The sequence below is a fragment of the Aptenodytes patagonicus genome, chromosome 1 (genome assembly GCF_965638725.1).
Source record: "Aptenodytes patagonicus chromosome 1, bAptPat1.pri.cur, whole genome shotgun sequence".
NCBI classification, from domain to species: Eukaryota; Metazoa; Chordata; class Aves; order Sphenisciformes; family Spheniscidae; genus Aptenodytes; species Aptenodytes patagonicus.
In genome coordinates this window covers 90508115-90527541 of record NC_134949.1, presented here as the reverse complement: position 1 = coordinate 90527541, position 19427 = coordinate 90508115, and the positions used below count along the sequence as shown (strand labels likewise).

At 43.5% G+C, this 19427-nt stretch overlaps 1 protein-coding gene across 2 annotated transcripts in view; it reads right to left on the bottom strand.

Annotated features, from left to right (window-relative positions):
• Positions 1-1618: 1618 nt before the first annotated feature.
• GSK3B (glycogen synthase kinase 3 beta) overlaps positions 1619-19427 on the bottom strand; it is a 157605-nt gene continuing 139796 nt past the window's right edge. The window contains exons 9-12 of one of the 2 annotated variants that reach the window (XM_076348543.1): positions 17776-17814; positions 15196-15382; positions 9022-9120; positions 1619-2121 (exon numbers count right to left, since the gene is read on the bottom strand). In XM_076348543.1, coding sequence (XP_076204658.1) covers positions 2054-2121; positions 9022-9120; positions 15196-15382; positions 17776-17814 — 393 coding nt within the window. In that variant the 3' untranslated portion in view covers positions 1619-2053. The remainder of the gene's footprint in view (positions 2122-9021; positions 9121-15195; positions 15383-17775; positions 17815-19427) is intronic. The other variant, XM_076348552.1, reaches the window with a different exon arrangement.

Genomic DNA, 19427 nt, shown 5'->3' with positions numbered 1-19427 from the left:
AGGGAGAAGGCAGGGCTTGTATCACTTCCAGGGCTGCTAAGAGACGGTTTCCAAAAAAATCCCACGTCAACAGGATAAAAGGTACAAGCAGAAACACACTGAGCTCGTGAGCAAAACCCCTGCCGCCCCCGCGGCGGCCGAGCTTGCCGAAGCCCCTACTGCCGGCCACCCCCGGGGCTGCGCGAAGGTCCACGCGTTCCCGAAAAGCAACTGCTTGCCTTAGAAATCCGCAGGTCGAATAACAGCTCGATAAGCACCAAAGGCGACTACGGTTTCTCTGAAGGAAGATAAGGCCCAAGCGGACACCAACGCAAGCCTACGACAAGATCAGGTCTCCAAAAGTCTCGTTTCTAGGCCGCGGCTGTGTCCGGCTGCTCACCTGACCCTTTCCTGAGGGATATTGCTTTGACTTCAGGAAGAGAGACGTGGATGCTCGCACCACGCGCCGTCGCAGGGAGGAAACCCGGACCCTGAACAGATGGACTAGAACAAGCATTCACCTCGTGCTTCAGTCAGACTGTTTTGAGATTGTAGACAAAAAAAAAAAGCAGTATTGTATCTATGTATACATGTATATATTTATATAATATATATACACACACACTCATATATAGCCAGCTTTCCTACAAGTCAGCAGGTACAAATTACTGTCGAGAGCACTCGGATGTGTATTTTATTAATATTCTACCAATGTAAAAACATAATGGCAACGTGGCAACACGCATCAATAAATAGAGATCAAAAAAAGCAAGAGGTTAAAAAAGATGAAATTAAATACAGATTCTAGCTGTGGATTTAAAATCAGAACTATCATAGAATGTGGCATCCTGCAAGTTAAAACTGCAGTTAAAAAAAAATATTACAAAATAAACCAGTAGACTGTTACAGTTCACATTATAAACCCTGGTGTCCTTTTCCTGTACGCACCTTGGGAAAGGGAAGCCTGTTCAAATCGAGAGCCGGGGGGGGGGGGGAACCAACCAAAAACCAAACTCACAAGCTTTCACAGTGGCCACTTCCCAAGAAGTCCCTTAACATCCCTGGCTGGGCCCCCACCCCCTCCGAGGATTTTGTTCATCCGCTCTTCTCTGCTGAAGGTGGGAGCTGACCGGCTGCCTCCGCCGGCCGTTTTGCCCTGCACCAGCCCGCGACACGGGGGGCAGGAGCTCCGGCTGGGCAAAGGAGCTGCTTCGGTAAAGCTAACCGCTCGTGTTCGTGCATGTGTGTGTATTATATTATATACGACCCACTTGGGCAAGACTTTTCCCATAGTGAAGCTGCAGGTTTCTTCATCGCTAGCACTGATTTTTAAAATGAAAGGCTTCCACTAGCGGTTCAAGCCTTAGACACACGGCAAACCACCCCCCCCCACCCCTCCCACCCACCCCCCCCCGGCAACCTATTTTCCTACCATGTCGCCCACTCCCCATACCGAGCCGGGGCAGCTCTTCAGACAACCTGGGATATGGATTCGCTGACAAGAAACGCTGAGCTGTTGAATGACCCCTGCTAAGCTCCCGACCAAATTCAAGCTGTGCACTATATCAAAGTCCGAAACTTCACTTAAAAAGAAAATAAAAAAAGAGGTTAAAAAAAAAAGAACAACTTCAGCAGAGAATGAGGTTTGGGGTTTTTTTTGTTTTGTTTTGTTTTTCCTTCTTTCTGTTGTGGGAGGGGGCACGAGGCAAGAGTCCTGGTTCTGAAGTACACAACAGCAAACTTCCAACATGAAGAGATTGTCGAGGGGAGAGACATTGGTGTGTTGTATTGCTCCGCTTTCCCTCCTCCCCCCACCTAGTCCCCTGCCCCGGACACCCTGCAGAGTGAGAATACAATGAAACTGGTTTGTATTTATAGATATTTTACAAGGTTAAATAAGAACAACAATAATAATAATAAAAAATTGAACACTAAAATGAACAGGTTGGTTGGTTTGTTGGGTTTTTTTTTTTTTTTCCTCTTTTTAATTTTCTTTCCAAATGTGACCAGTGTTGCTGAGCAAGACTCAAATTACTGGTGATTTTTCCTGTGCAGCTGGCTGCTTGGTACCGGTTCAGGTGGAGTTGGAGGCTGATGCTGTAGCTACACTATTGGTCTGAACTCGTTCTCCTGCGTTAACATCTGCAAATGACAGGCAAGAGGAAAGGAAGAGAGAAAAACAACCAGTATTACCTCCAAAATACAGACACATTTGGAACAACAGCTACGACATTCTCCACGCAGGGAAACCCACAACTCCCACCGAGGTGCCGTTTAGTTAGGGTGCTCTCCTGACTTCAGGGGGTGCAGATGGAACAGTTCGGTCTGGGGAGAGGGTGGGAAGATGGTCTTTAAGCAGGACAAAGGCAACCTCAAGGGCTGAGGGTTGCAGGCCGGCACGCGAACACCCAGCTGGGCTCTAGCAGATTTTGCAGGACGTGACATTGCTCGCGCGGTGGTAAGTTGCCAACGCATCAAGTATCCGTGGCCACCACAAGGTTTCACGTTGGTGCTGAAGTTTCATATTGTTAGGCCTTCTTGTTACAAAGGCGTCTGTTAATTGTGTGAATGAGCACAGACAATGAACGCGACGAGCCTGCTTCCCTGGCAGAAACAGCTCGTGTGTTAGAGTGTAATTCATGCACTCGTTGCCTCAGAAAACGTCTTTCGAGTCTACTGCTTTATTCTGTGTTGCTCAACCAAAGTTGGATCTGCCACCCTCTGAACTGCTGAAGCAGATTAACATGAAGGCCTGAAGCCAGTAACGAGGTTTACGCAAGCATACGACATTGTTAGAGGATCAGGTCTCTGCAGTAAATGGTCTCTTAACACCTTCTCTGGGAGGGACAGTGCTCCACAGAGGAACAAGTCACAGGATCATGGGCACGTGTCAAAGTGCATTCCAAGAAAACACAGGGTTTGCAAAGAAATACCAAAAGGAAATTCACTGTAACTGTGTTTTCATAGGCCACATGCATCAGGTATTTTCTCTAAAAAAGAAGAGTTGGTAGGGGGGAAAAAAAACCGCACCAACTTCATCCGAAACCATCCTATGCAGTATCTAATTACCACAGTCACAAAAAGGAAAGTAGATGAATGGTTAAACACATAAAATACTCAACACAATAAATACGGGATGGGAAAAAGATATTCAGTGAGGTTTTCTACAAGAGACCGTCGTGCGTGTCTCCCACAATTTAAGTAAGGTTAACTGCAAAGCTATCGATACTGCAACAGGAAAAAAAAACCCACCAAAACTTATCTCAGTACAGAAGAGGGCAGACTGGGCAAACAGTGCATTAGAAAGACATGGGGAAAAGGGCTTATAAAAAGAAAGAATAGATTTACTGACCTCAGACTGAAGGACAATATGACTAGCATAAATAATGGACACGACAAAATACAACTGGTGGGCAGTGGGGGTGCAGTAATACTTCTCCGGCACAGAAGAGCTCGTGAGGCAACGCAGCCGGGCAATGCTCTACAGTCACCTGTTAACGAAACCGCTCTCCTCTCCTGCCACATTGACCTGACCATAGTTGGAAGCGCAGCCATGAGCAAAGGCAATGAAATGAATGAGAGTCTAGAGATGGGCAGCACTTGCTGAGTGACAAATTAAGTAACACACACAGACAACGGCAACAAAAATAGGAAATCAAACAAACAGCAGCATCCAGGAATACAAGAGGCAAGTGGGAAGAGAGGATGATGCCTATTTGAAAAGGAAATGCTGCGAGGAGCGTGTGGGAAGAAAGGGAAATCCTCCTGTGGGCAGAGGATGCCAGATGACTGCTCTGGGAGTTTGCCATTCCCTTTCCTCTCACCCCAAATTAATTGCAACCCCTCCCTCACGAAGGAATGACCACCATGATAAAAAAAAAAGCTCATGCAGTTAAAGCACCAAGGCAGCATGACGACAGTACCAATGTTATTTGGAAAGCTAGCCTTGCATGCAAGAGACGCCCTCCTACGTGGAGAATTACCCTGAAGGAGCAATTCCCAAATCCCACATGCATGCAGACCAACAATGACCACGGAAATCAAAAGTGACCCAGCCAAACAGGTAATAGTTTCCACACTTCAAACTCTCACTGTGTCTGTTCTAGATTAATTTTCAGGTATGGATAAACTCCAGTTAATGCAACATCTGCTGTGCCTGATGCAAACAGTCCAGCTGGAGTCTGTACTGTTGGCAGACGATTTCTCTGTATGTGTACAAAAAGTGCTTGTATTTCATTTGCTGAAATGAAATGTGCCTTTTGATCTCCTATTCCTGAAGACAGCAGAGGCTGAAACCATTATCATTACATTGCTACTGAGCAGAGATAAAGAAAAAAAGAGGAGGGGATGGAGCTACTTCATGTAACATACGTAACATATGCTCCTTTTCTATCATCACTCTAATGGGGGAGTTCCTGAGAAATATATATGCCACATGTTAAAAAGCAAATAAACCCGGTGACACAGCCCAAGACCATTTACATGGGGCTTTTCACAACAATATACAGAAGTCCACCCAGGCTGGGACAGAGCGCAGAGCCTGCTCAAGGCTATACTGGCTCCAAACCTGCAAGAAAATGCAGTATTTTGACATTCCAGCATGTTCTTTGACTCTGCATCGACAGGACTTTTGGGGAACAAAGAGGGGCTTGTTCCAGCATCTCTTTGCTGAAGTGCCAGAAAAAGAGCACAACTTGAGTATGAGGGTCTCTGGACAATCACTTACTCCCCCTCATCACGAGAAATCAGTATTTGGGCATAAGAGAAGAAAATCTAGGCCTTCAGCAATGTTGCTAAAACATCTGCTTTGTGAAGCAGTGGCCTGTGCCACCGTGGAAGCCCTGCTGGGGAGTGAAGCTAGGAGCTGAACGGGACAGATGAGTACACAGCAGACTGGGGCTTGAGGTCAGGGCAGCCTCTTTGCCCTAAACTACCCACCTGACACCTCTGCCTGTGTGGGCAAAGAAACCACATTAGGGCTCAAGTGTCAGCCGCTTCCAAAACTTCTTCCAGAGGGCAAAAGTGTCTCTCAATGTAGAGCACCTCCTCCAATTCAGCTTTTCCCTCTAAGAAATGCCTCAGCTTTCTTGGAAGGCACGTGACACTCCTTAGAAACCTCCCGGAAAGGAGAGATGGGGCTACAGTTCAGAGAAAGACAGAAACGCCAACTCAGTCTGAGAAAGCCCATTAGCGCTAATGACAGCATTAGTTGGTTGGATCTGTAACGCTGACAGACTATGCTGCTCATCTGCAACGATACAGAAGCAAAACTACCACCAGCCTGGGAGTCCTCACAGGACAGCTGAGGAGACAAGTGGTAGGAGGAGAAAAGCCTGGTTTTCCTACTGTGCCTGCCTATGGATGTAGAAATCCAGGGCTCAGAGCAAAACTGGCAAGCCTGAAATGTGTAGGTTTTACTCCTCTAACTGTCATGGATTCATCCCTATGCTGAACTTGCAGAAGCCTGAGCCAATTGCTTGCCCCTCTTCTCCTGGTTAAGGAATTGAAGTTTTCCAAAATTCCTTCAATGGGAATACCATAAATGCACTAAATTTTTATTTTATGGAGCACCGTGGTCTTTTTCAACTGCCACACATTGGCAGGTAACACCAGCTCTAATCTGTTTTGTTGCTGAAAGTTCAGGCACACCATCGCATTTGGGATTACAGGGGATCAACACAGCAGGATGCCTAAGACGATGACCCCAGCATCCCTGCTGGCACAACTCCCCTGCAGATGGCAACTATGCTCTTCCCATCTTAACACTAACAGAGAGGTTAACCACTGCTGCTGGCTGATCCAGGAAGAAAAACATGTAGTCACACAAGCAGATATGCTTTCGGCTTGGTGTGCATGCTGCCCTCTCAGATGCTGTGCCTGCACGGCTATGAAACCATCCTCCCCCTTCAGCTAGATCAAGTCAGCATCCACATTAAAAATGCCAGTGCAGCTTTATTCATCAATGGCCAGCATAATTCACAGAAAGCTAGCACGCCATTTCAAGCAGGGGCAAATAACTCCCATCTTCCTTTTCTTCCACTTTGCTTTAGACACGCCACTAACGTCACAGAGAATTTCTCATAAACATTTAGGTGAATTTACTAATGCCCGTGCAGCAAGGCTTCATACTCCCACTGCAAAGCCAGGTTCCATGAGTACAGTGAGTCCAGCTTTACGCCTCAAGAGAAGAGGAAATTTACAACAAATACATTTTTTAGCACTCAAAAATTACCTACAGTAATTCCCCTGCATTTAAGATCATGATCCCAGGATTACTGCTGCATTGGGCTGTTGAAATCACCACTGTGAATCTACCAGTTAACAAAAATTACTTGTTTTGGATAATTTTTAAAAATGCAGATGTGCATCATATTGGTTAGCACAAGGGCTAGTATTACTGGCTTGATAAAACCTGCACTGTTAACGTGGCATGTTGAAAAGCCAATCTTTCCATCTCTTAACACCACACCACTGCTAAGTCTCCTGGCAAACACTACTTTGCTAGACTTCGGACAAATAGGTCTAATTCTCTTAACTATGACCCTGCCTTGGTGCATGATAAAAACCAGTGCTTTACACCTTACCAAAAAGCTGAGATTCTGACATGGCTGCATACCAACATAACAGCTATGAAAATGGAGTAACTGTCCGCAAGCAGGTAACAACAGCCCAGCTGGATGACCTACAGTGATGAACTAGTACCCTGCATTTCCAGGTACGTGCACCTATGCCCCAGGCTTACGGAGTAGGCAAGTATGCTGGACATAACAGCAGACACTTCAACCTCAGTATCAGATCTGCTTGCCAGAGGGAGACGAGAGTTACACACTAATGATGTGGACTACAGTTACGTATAACTTGCTTTGCCCTCTGAATTGCCTTGAGAGCTACATTTTGTAACATCATCACCACTCAAAGAAGTAGTTTCTGAACTTGTACTGCTTAGTCACACGAGCAAACATTTTGCAGAAAAGCCTCCTGCCTAAAGGGATACCCTGGGTTAGGTGGGAGAGTTGCTCCCATGCTGCTTTAGCAGTTACTGAAGAACTAGAAATTTACTGCTCTGGGATGTGCAGGGGGTATAGGGAAAGAAGGGACCCCTTCTATGAAAATCTCTTGCTAACAGCATGCAAAGCACAACAGATTAACATAACCTCATACAGGACCTAATCCTAAAAATCACAACTCTGATGAAATTCTCACTGCCTGTTGCGAGAACCCCATGTGAGTAAGAAACTACAAACCAGCTGTGCTGCAGAAACCCAAAGCTGCGTGTTGCCCAATACTGAACTTAGTTTCACAATTTCTTTCCAAGCTGCAAGGATATTTTTTTGGTTTTTGAACTATGAATAAGAGGTCCTATCCCAGCTGAGTGCAGTGCTTGCAAACAGGAGGTTTAAAAATGTTGACATCAGTAAGGTGGGGTTGGTTTTGTTTTTTCTTTTAGTATACTTCACGTTTAGGACACATTTAGGACTCAGCTTAATGCATTTTCCCCCCAGATGAACTCTTGGAAAGTGCTGGGTGAAAATGGACTTCTTAACCCCATTAATTCCTCAAGACTTGTATCTTGGCAAAGAGAACTCCTTAAAAGGCATGAAAGGGACATTAAGTGAAACGGTATTTTTCAGAATGGCTTAAAATCACTTTCCATGTTTGTATTTTGTAGTTTTTCAATCACTTTTACTACTTTATCTGCTTTTTGTTCTCACTCGTCATTTAGCAACAGATGCACGTAAAAGGGAAACAGAGAACATGACTATTTGCAAAATACTGCCAAGTGTATGAAACAAACATACTAAATTTGAAAATAGCAATTTTGCTTTCTTCTAAATTCAGAGCACATAAATTGTACAGGCTGTAGCTTTTATTTACTGCTACTACATTTTCAGAGAGAAGCCTCATCTTTCAAACCTGGGTGCATCTGTCTGTCCTGGAGTATGAAAATGCTTTCTATACAGTACTGGCTGGACCAAGCTCATCAGCTATCAGGCAACTGTCCAGCATAACCACCTGCAAACACTTTCCTGCACATTTCGAGAATACCTTTTTAATTAGGTCTTCTCCTTATCAGCTATCTTACACTGAGTAAGCGCCCTGCACCTCAAAAGGGTGTCACAGTCCTTGTCAAATGGGACTGACATGCATGCAGGATACGGTATGGAAGCACACCCATTTTGCAGCCTGCCTTTGGTTGCCCAAGCCCTAAGGCAGCCGGCTGCTGTGCTGACTCAGGGCTGACTCAGAGGAAGTGCCATGTACCGAATCACCTCTGCCACATCCTGTAGCACCTCGGATTTTCTCTGGGAGTCTCCCAACTGATATTACCCAGCTTTTAAGCTTTCACTGGAAACAGAATACAATATTGAGTGGCTACAGGCCAACAGTGAGCTTTTAAAAACCTGAGAGAGAGCGAGAGAGGCAAAAAAGAAACTCACTCGGTGCTGGCCAAAACCCAAAAGCATCTGCCTTGTGCCTGAAGATGACGCAAGCAAACTCAGTAAGAAGCAACTGCAACTACTTAGATGAGGCAGCGAGCACACTGACTGAACTCCCTAACCAGACTTTTAAGTGCTATTGCCTTTAGGGAAAAATCCTCTCCATCCATGCTCCACGGAGGCCACGTGTACTGAAGCTAGCTGTTTCTTCTCTTCCTAGGCATCACAAACTCATGCTCCAAGTCAGTATTAATTTCAGACTGCCCGAGAGCTCAGAAATTAGGTGCAAACCAATCCACAAGGATTGCTAAGAAACAGGGGAGGTAATGATTTTTAATAGTGGAAGTCTGAGTGAGAGGGACTAACAAACTAAACAGTCGAACGTGGAGTCTAAGTGCCTTGGGTTAGGATATGGGCTGGTGGCCACAGCTAGCACCCAAATGACCACCTACCAAGAGCAAGTTTCAGGTGACTTTGGAACAAACCCTTTGTCCCTGTTCACCCTGAGGGCCGGAGTGGCTCACGGACCACAGGAGAGGGAAGGTGCCTGGGCAGGGGGAGCAAGGGTGGGGAGGGAGGGAGGCAGGCAGGCGCACGTTCTCACCTGAGGCCGCTGTAGCATTTGTAGGGGTTGAAGCAGCTGCTTGGTTCCGGGCATGAGCAGGGATGAGGATCGAAGCCAGAGATGGGTTACTTGACAGTTCTGGAGGGGAGGTGGAACAAACAGAGTTAGCTCATCGTCCACAAAGAGCCCCGCATGCAGGCTCAGCTCCTCAGGTTTAGCCCCCGTAACAGCAACCTGGGGTGAAACGCATGCCCTTACAGCCAAAGGTCATGTTACGTTTTCTTCTTTGCCGACCAGCGAGAGGAAACCAAAGCCATATTGGGCAAGGCAGTCTCCAGAGCAAGACTGTCAAAACTACAACTAGTGGTGCAAAGGAATTATTTCCTAGAGAAATACAGCGGCTTAGGAGTTAGCAAAGAACCAGCCAAGCCTGTTCCTTATCAGCGGCCTGATAATGCTGTTTCCTTCTGAGCACTGGAAGGATTCCCTTCACAAACCCACTTGCAATCAGTCTCAAGGAGAAGGCTGATAACAGCGGTGCTGCTTTGGGCACTGGTTCAGCAAGCAAGCAGCTGCCACAGTTGCTCCAAGAGCTTCAGGGATTCAGTTCTTTGGCTCACTCAAGCATCACTTTCTCAAGGACCCAGGAACCCAAGATCAATCTCTCACAGCAGTCTCCTTGAGCGAGGCCAAGAAGAGGTGACATCTCCTTTAAAAAGTACAGGGAAAGGCAAAGGGAATTGGTCTGCTGGGCAATTTAAATGGACAACAAAATGATGCAACCATTCTTTCTGAAGACATTAACCAAGGAAAAAATAGTCATGTCTTTTAGGCTCCAAATCTAATATAGCTTCGATGTGTATCAGAATGAGGAATAGGCATCTTACAGCCACAACTCTGGGAGCATTAAGGGCAACACATTGCCAACAAATGACAATCTTCGGCACCCTTTCAAGAGAATCTAGTGCCTCACAGAAGGTGGGACTGAGCCGAGACAAGACAGGTCCTGTTTGTTTCAGAAACAGGAGCGACTGACTGTCTCTTGAGAAAGCAACATCCGGTGAAAAGGATGTGAACAGTCACCTCATGGAAGGAGACTGATGACTTTTGCAGCTCCAGGAGGTCATCTGGAGGAGAAATGAGAATAGACAGCTTTTTACATAAGACCTCCAGATAGCAAGGGCTGTACAGAAACCAGTCCCAATCACACCATGGGTTTAGTAAGGTGGTTTTGTACACAGTCTTAAATTGTTTGGGCTCATTTTTAAGAGCCTATTGCTTTTTTTCCCCGCAAGCTTTAAATTTAGGGCCTAAAGGGATCAGTAGTCTACTTGGCGATTTTTTTTTCTCCATTGTTACCTTAAGTTTCTTTACCGCTGGGAGGGCAAGATGCAGAAGACTCACCTGCTTACAAGCCTCTTATTACAACACATTTTGAGACTGCGTTTCAGCACTTACGAACACAAGCTCCAGTCTAGAACCAAACAGAAGTTGCTACATTACCTGCAATCCACCCAATCTATCCTGTAATACTCCATTCCGGTCTAAGAAGACCTAGCTAGTCCTTCTACAAAGCCTCAATACTCACAGCATTTGTACAAATACTAATCCTCAAATTCATGTGGGAATAATTCAGAATTCATATACTCATAATATAATTCAGAATTCATAAGTCTCCACTTTAAATGGAAAAATAAACTGAAGAAACATGCATCCTCAAGTGTCAAAGCTGAACACCAGTGATAAACCTATACTTTAATGCTAATTTGGGTATTAGCTGCTCTGTGCTAGAAGATGTTGCTCCTTTAAGTATTTTTTCCAAAGCTGTTTCTCAAATCTGTTCTTACTGGGAATCAGCTGTTTACCTCGCTCTTTTAAAAGTTTCTATCATCCCCACATTATTTTCTGGCAGCAATACGGGGCTGTGACCCAAACAAAAGCAGAGCTAAAACATCAAGGAAACCAAATGACATTCACTACCTTCCAGTGCTAAGCGGTGCCTCGAGGATGCAGCTATAGACTGCCTGCATCGCTGTAGCCAAAGAACCAGCTGATCTGACAGAAAAACACCCTTGCAACAGCACTTCGATCCCATTCTCATTCCTCCTATACATTCATCTAACGCCGTCAGAACACCTCCTTTCGCAGTACCAATTATGGCAAGTATACTGGGTTTTGCTGTTTTTAAGGCAAGTGCAACTATTTCTCTGAAGCTACTTTAAAGAACTTGCATAGAGACTAGAAGACTGATCTTGTTCCCTTCTTCTCAAACCCCACATTATCTTTCTTGGTATGAAGTTTCTTAAATTCAGCATGCTCTGAATGTCTTGACACTTCACTTAGAGGAGCAGGTCAATTCAGACAAGAAATAACCAAAGTAAATTGAATTCTTTTGGCTGAAGTTTAATAGCAGCTTTGCTCGAGAACTTGTTTGAATTTTTGTTCTGCCGTATTTTTGCAGCTATCCCATCTGTGCTTACAGAGACACGTCAATACCAAGGATAAAGCTTGACCTGTGGTATCTGCAATCTACAAGTATTGAGAACCTCTGTTCTCAGTGATTTCCAACACAGTATTTGGACAAGCTGTTGAACTGTAGCCTGCTTATCTAAATCAAACCTGCAATTCAAGGTTGGGTTAATGACAACCAATACTGCTGCAAGAAGGTATTGTGATCAAGGCAATCTAGACAAAGCTTTCAATACCATGATGTGAACAGAGCAGCTACCTCAATTCATTTATGAAAGCCAGCTCCCATTCACATCAGCTGGCAGAACACCTTTGGCTTTCTCCTGATCAAATCATGCCATTTGCAGACAGTTTACACCTCCAATAAGGAACAGGAATGAAAATGTCCAGTTTTACTAGAACACCAGATCATCTTCCCCAAACACAAGAAAATGCTTGGTGTTGGGACATAGTGCAGTGCTCTTTTTCAGTATCCTTACGTTTGATATATCAACACTCCCAGAATCCCCTGGAAAAATTAGTCTTGTATCATACTTGCTTTGTCACGATAACAAACTTTCCATATAACTCAAGTTATTCCAGCAGTTTCTCCTCAACCTAGAAAAGTGCTGGAAGCAGCACAAGTTTCATTGTTTTCCTTTCTTCCCCGCCTCCACATGCCCTGAGCAGAAATACTCTGTCTAAAAAAACCTAGATGGCACTCAAATGGTCACACTAAGGATTTCTGGTCACATTGAAACAGTTTGGTTAGAAATGAAGGGGTTATATTTTTTTTATATATATATATATATATATATATATATATATATATATATGTGAAAATAAAAAATATAAACATATATATAAAATTATATAAAAAATACAAAAATGTATTAAAAAATTATCTTTTTTTAAAGGTCACAAGCCAGGCCTATTTAAAAACAAAACAAAACACAAAAGCCCACACTTTAGCAAAAAAAATCATTTGTTATCGAGAAGCATGACAACCATTCCTAAGTGCTGAATCACAGAAGAATTTTACAGTCTTTAATGGCCAACACTGAGTGACAGTAACATTTGTGACCCAGCACAATCACCGACATGTTACAAGAAGTTTAGGAAATGGTAGTCATTTCACAGACTGTTTGAAAATTCAGCTTCTAGGAGAGAAATTGCTTTCTGTCTTGCAGGTCTAACAGCCACTGAACTGCAGCTCTGTGGCTAGTGGAGATACCTCCTTGGCCAAATAATTTTTTCAAACCCCAATTAGCATGTAAAATTTGTTTAAATACTAAGAGAAACTTACATTAAGAATGACCAGATAAAGCTCTCTCTGACAGATCTCATCTCTACAATAAAGTAAGCACCTACATGTGCCACAACTGCTGGCATCCAAAGACCACGGTCTTTATCTTCCATAAACTCTCACCGCTTTTTTTCTAGATTATATCTGAGCAACATCAGTGCCCAAGATCAGCAGATTTGGTATATCCTTAGGTTCTTTCTGAAAGTCAATCCAATGCATTAATGGTCAGATTTATGTTGTTACTTCTAACAGTTTTGCCTTCAAGCCTTCTGCAGCTACCTCCTACTTCATGGGTTTCAGGCAACTGGATATAGCCAAATAAAACACTTCTAAAACTTAATATTGTCTGTTGAAAACAAATGCTATTCAGAACAAAAGGATGTCTTTCATTGCTTTTTAAATTACCACAGATGATTTAACATGAGTCATCATCTGATTTCCAATGACCTGATCTATTTCCCAGTTGGGATTTCTGCTCCGGACTAGCCAATTTGACAGGACCTTGCACAGTCTGGCTAAAGAGCGAGGACTGCACAGCGGTCACAGGAGGAGCAAAAGCTTCTTGTGTATCTTGAGGTGGTAACCAGGACTGCTGCTACACGAGACTCATTGCTGCACATTTATTAATTACAAAGGTCTTAAAATCACCGCGCTAAGCAACGTATTTATTTATTTTAAAAAACTCCGGTTATTTTTTTTGAGTTTGGCTGGTCACCTTCAACAGAGTTTATCTGGAAATGCATTAATGTCCAGCCTCTGTCCTGTCTTCCCTTTTTAGATGGCAAAACTGGCACCTGCTGATGACAGAAACCTGCTTTTTTGAATCTTAAGGAAACCACTCCACTGGAACTGATTTCTCTTGCCATTCCCATGAGTCACTATGCAAGGGGAAAGCACATCAGCTCCTTAGGATGGCAAAAGAGGAGCTTTAAATTTGCTTGAGCATTAGCATAGCTTACCTGGCAGTTCCCACACTGCCTGGGGGTAAATCAGGGACACATTCCCAATACATAAATTTATTTTTCCCCTAAGGATTTTTAAAAAGACTCACTATAGAGCTTTCCAACCCTTTTTAAAATCCTTGTTTTCATGTAGTAGATAGGCCCAATCTTAACATCATTAAGAAACAATTAACAAGAAATACTTTCAAAAAGAACAGGGATGAAGCTGTATTAAGATACTGGGATCAAAACTATCTTAGTTACTGAAGATGGTCTTAGAGTAGGAAGAAAAGGCAATTCATGAGCACTGTAACAAGGAGGGACCTGTTAACTACTAAATTCATAACAACAGATGCAGGAATCACAGAGGACAGTGACCTGGAAGCACAAGCTATTTTCTTGAATACTTTAAGGTGTTCATGCTTTGGAAATGTTGTAGTATATTCAATATATTTACCTTTACAAGGCAGCCGCTCAAAGCAAGTTAAAAGTTTATTTCCAGGCAGCTTAAAATACTACTTTGTACAGACACAAAGCTTATTGCCCCTCTCCCCCCCTTTTTTTTTTTTGTAAAATAAAAGGGCTCCACATGTTGAAGGAGAGGGCTCTATTTCACATTTTGGCAGATGGGCATTGCATGCACTAAAGAGTTTGAAAAATTACATTGATACTAACTGAGCCAAAAGGTGTTTTAGACTTTCAACAGAAAATGCACACAGATCTATTCTTGCTCAAAGGGTGAGAATTGGCAGCTAATCACTTTTTTTTTTTTTAAAGTGCTGCGAAATTAATTACTAGCATATTTGTATGCCATACTTCTCACATTCTCTGTCTTGGCAGGCAAAACTGGGGATATCAGTTTTATATTTCTGACTTCGGGGGGGGAGGGGGGAAACCAAACATGAATGGTTTCAAAATTTGATACCAGTCTGGCTTCAAATAAAAAAGTTAGCTGTCCGTCATTTTTACAGTTTCTAAATGACTGAGTCAGTGTAATGCCAGATGAACTGTACAGCACAAAATCTGGACATTAAAGCCTCTGTGTTTATCTCGCATCCAGAACCAAAATGGGCAGCAACACTACAAACCTCCCTGCCAAACCTAATATGCATTACTCCTTGCTATGGTGTTTCAGGTATGAAGGAGCAGGATCATCTCCAAAACGACAATCTAATATCTACGGTCCACTGACTGTGATATTTCACAGAAAACCATCAGCTAGGTTACAGACACTGAACTGCAAACATAAGCCTTCTTGATGCAATCCAATAGTAACAACCTTCGGTCCCCCTGCACTAAATTTGAATCGAAGGCACCAGGCATCTGAAAATCCCGTAACCCGTTTCTCCAAGTCCCTTTCCTCTCTTTTTGAAATGGACAGCTGGTTATGCAACCACTTAATAACCTTAGTCCTGCTCGGAGATTTTTTACTTTTGAGGGAGTGACATCTGCATTACAGCGAACATTTATCCCAGTGCTTCTTCCTAAAGAAGGGATCCTTCAAAGCTCACAGGCTACCTTGAGTGGTGAAATTGAAGAGTGCAGGTTTCTCGCGCCCATTTGGTAACTTGACATTTGGGTCCCGTAGTTCATCGAAGAAAGAGTGCGCACAGGCCTCCAGGGGAGTCAGGCGGGCAGTAGGGGTGTACTCCAACAGACGGCTACATAGCGCAATTGCTTCTGGTGGAGTGCGGGGCCGGAAGACCTAAAAAAAACAAGCAAGGAGAAACAGGTTGTCTGGGTATGTTTCTTTTCTTTGCTGACCAGAAGCAAGTCAGAGCAATTAAACCTCTCATTGCCCAACAAGCTGGAACAAACTTGTGGTTTGTGCTAATCAAAGTCCTCCAGTAAGGATGGGAAAATCCAGTTCCTGGGGTTGAGAAAGGGTTAATTGCAACGTCTTGCACTAGAGTGAAGGTGCAATGCCAGCAAGAGACTTCATGAGAGCGCACTCAGAAAAACAACTTTAAGAATGAAGGGGAAACTCATTCAAAAATCGTGACAAACACACACAGGTGCTACCAGCCATGCATATGGGGTGGAGTGAAGGTAGGGAGGAGGGTTCAAATGAGCAGGATTCACTGAATGTAAAAATTGAATAAGGCCCCGCTACGGTTTTGGGTTGGGTTTTTTTTGGCTAGTGAATGAAGTCTTACTAACGTGGACTTTTGCAGGCAGGCAGGTCAGATTGTTGCTATGGAGGCTGCTGTTCAACTTTGGAGAACAACAAGGAAAGCACGGGTGGGGTGCAGGAAACGTCCAGCTCTAATTTGCAAGTTACTCCTTCTGTGACCTTATTCTGGCAAGTCATTCCCATAAGTTTATTGGGATAATTCCTGCACATTTGGTATTTGTAAGGGCAGCTGAAAATTGCATCAAGAGAACCAACTATTTCAGTCTACCAGATTTTTACCTTGAGTGATTACAAAAAGGAGTTCTTCACTGCAGCTTTGTTTTAAACCTCTAAGAACGGTTCTACCCACTGCTAATCACACCCCCATCCTCCTTTCTCATTATGTCAAAAGCAAAATATGAGTTAATCATGTACGTGACCTGGATGGCCTCCTCAAGCACTTGTGTCTCGCTATGTTGCGGGTGATACGCAGGCTGGGGAAAAGGGAGTGGGGTGGGTGTGAGTGTTAAATTCTGATGCCAGCATTTTTGGTAAAAATTGAGCTAATCCAAAATGCTTTTGCACCAGTCCAGGTGAACCCAAGCCACACAGCACCAAGGAGCAATTAAAAAAAAAAAACCCCAAAAACAAAAACCAAAAGACATCAGTGCATGACATGCTAGTTAATCGCAGATGCGGAACTTGCACAGGCACTCCTTAAGTAGGTTTTAAACCAAAGACATATGCTCTCGTGAATGAGAATCAAAACACAAACGCTAAGTTCTCCAGGGACTGAAATTTTATCCCCTTAGTGCCCAGCTGGCTCAGGAGCACCCAGGTTTGCTGCAGTGCGTGCTGTGCTAACTAACTTGCGTGGCAGGGAATCCTGACTCAGGGAGTCAGAGCCAGGTTCTGAAAAAGCAGATTTTATTTCTACTACTGGGTTATTGCAAAACAAACCAAAAAAGTTTTCGCAGGAGGCCTATAATGACAAAAGGAAAGGCCTATAAAGACAAAAGGAAAAAAAATTCATGCTGGCAGCGGAGAATTCTGCTGACCACCATGCCGTGAATATAGTTACATGGAGGGGCAGCAGAAGCTGTTCAGCACCAAAACCCGTTGCCTGCAGAGCTCGGATTGCTGACCACAGTGCAAAGTGGATGCAAGTATCACTCCCAAGTCACGGCCTGACCAGAACAAAATCTAAGACTGCCTCCAATTAAAAAAAAAAAAAAAAAACCAAAAAAACCACAAAAAACAAACCATGGTAAGTAGCACAAATGAGTATGTCTTGAGGTAAATCCACAGAAGTGAAGTCGCTTGATATTTAACATGAGGTAAAACTACTGAGGTCTCCCTCATCCAACCTTCTCACTGATGTTTTAACAGGCTTGATTTACCACAGCTTGAAACTGAAGTACTTCACTCTTAGCTGTGTTTTTCCTTCAGGACAGCTCACATACCAGCTACTATACAGATTTTAAAAAGAAAAAAATCATTTTTTTTCTTTAAGACAAAGACGACAAGCCCTTATCTTGAGCAAATTAGAGGCATACAGTCGCAAATCTGCCATCTGCCAAAGAAGTACTCATTTGTCCACTCTTAAACACCTCATTTTCAAGTCAGTGAAACCCTAACATCTGTTTCCTAAACCCTGTTGAGAACTGCTCAGCCTGCCTTTGGATCAGAAATTAGTCACTTAGGGTAGGCAGTTCCCAAGCTGTGCCCTAACTTCAAACCAGGGAGGGGAAAAATAAAAAATAAATTAGAAGGCCTCACACAGCCTCCTCCTGCAACAAGTGGTGACTAACACATGAAGTGAGTTACAGGTCTGTGCCCATCTCATCCCTATCACCTTGTGTTACAACATTCGCCTGGCTGCTGCCTCAAGGATGCGGTTTGAACTCAAATATTCCACTTCTAGCATTTCTCTCCTTTTTTTCAAGGCTAGGCCTAGTAATTTGAAAAAATGTTTAAGTACATACCCGTACTCCTGAGGTGAAATGTCCTGTTCCTGACGAGTCCTAAAGATGATAATGCAGTGAAATAATCCAAACAGGGGAAGTCAATCCAAAAGAGAATAGTCCAGCAAGGAAAAATATAGCCAATATTATAAGAAATCCATGGTGTGGGGGACATAGAAAATGTTTATACAATTAGAAACTTTAAACATCAGTCTCCATAGCAGCAAGTCCAACTTCACCACAGTGTATGCCAAAAAAATCGATTGTGCAATGGTGAGGCATAGTATAGAAACATTTCTATATTAAATTTATGTTCCAATGCCAGTGCATTTACTAAAAAAATAAAAAAAATTGAAATCAAAACTCTAACTCGAACTAAAAGGGTAATTGAAATTCCCATCATAAAGAATTTTCAGTCCTTGGTCCTGGATATAAACGTCCACAGACAATGGGGCCAGATTAGTTTGTCCCCAAAGGTACATCCCACTTGTAAATCTGTCCCAGAGTCACAATGTAAACTTTTGGGTTGTTTTGGTTTTTTTACCAAAAAAACCAAACCCCTAGCAATTTATAATTTGTATCGAAGAGAAAGTAAAAATCCGAGATCTGTACTTTGAATTTGGATGCTTTTAATTTGCGTGAGCTACGAGTGCCTCAGGCCGCCGCGGATTATTCTCCATTTTGGATTGACTTCCCCCGCCACTGGATTTTGTTTGCTGGCGTTATCTCTTTAGGATTCTTCAGGAACTGGACGTACCACCTCAGGAATGCGGGTATGGACTGAATTTCTCTCTATTGCGGGTTTATTCCCCCTCATACCCGTCGCACCCGTTACTTAAGAAATTTTTTCCCCCTCAATTTGTCCCCTCCCGCCTCCCTTTTGAGTAACGCCCTAAGAAATAAAAGCAAAACCCCCTGCGGTCTTTTAGCTCTTCCCATTCAACACAGTTCCACCGGGAAAGCTGGCCAATTCACCCACCGAGAACTACACGAGCGGTTGCCGCCTGTGGCAATGGGTACACCGGCACTTCCATGCCGCGGGGCGCCGACGCCAAGGCAATGCTGGGCCGGCGCTCCGTGGTGGGAATGGGTGGGAGGACGGACAGACAGCGGGATTCGTGAGCTGTGAAGCCCCTCGCATGTACAGCTCAGCAGGAGATTAAGGTCTCTGTAGTTCTCAGTGAGGGAATCGATTTAGTAAATAATCCGCGGATTATTTTTAGTCTGCGGACTAAAATTTAGTGCACGGACTAAAATCCGGCCCATTGGAGCAAAGTCTGTCTCGGTCTAAAATACATCTGGGTGAAAGCAAAAGAAAAAAAAAAAAGAAAAAAGAAAGAAAAAAGGAGAAAGGAAAAAAAAAGGAAAAAAGCTAAGTGCACAAAGTAAAGTGTTTGGGCGGACTAACATTTAGTATGCAGACTAAATATGGCCGGGCAAAAGGCACAGCAAGTCCACAAACGAAAAACAAAAATAAAACACTGACAGGAACTTTTAAAGCAATCAAATACTACCCCACCGGCGCAGCAATTCATTTTTCTAAAATGAAACAAGACCTCGTGTAAGGCTATTTGTCCACAGGAGGGACCGAAGGCTCAAGTTTTCATTTTAAAAAATGAACCTGTTTTGGAGATAAACAAATGCAAAAAAAAGGCTTCACATACAATATTCTT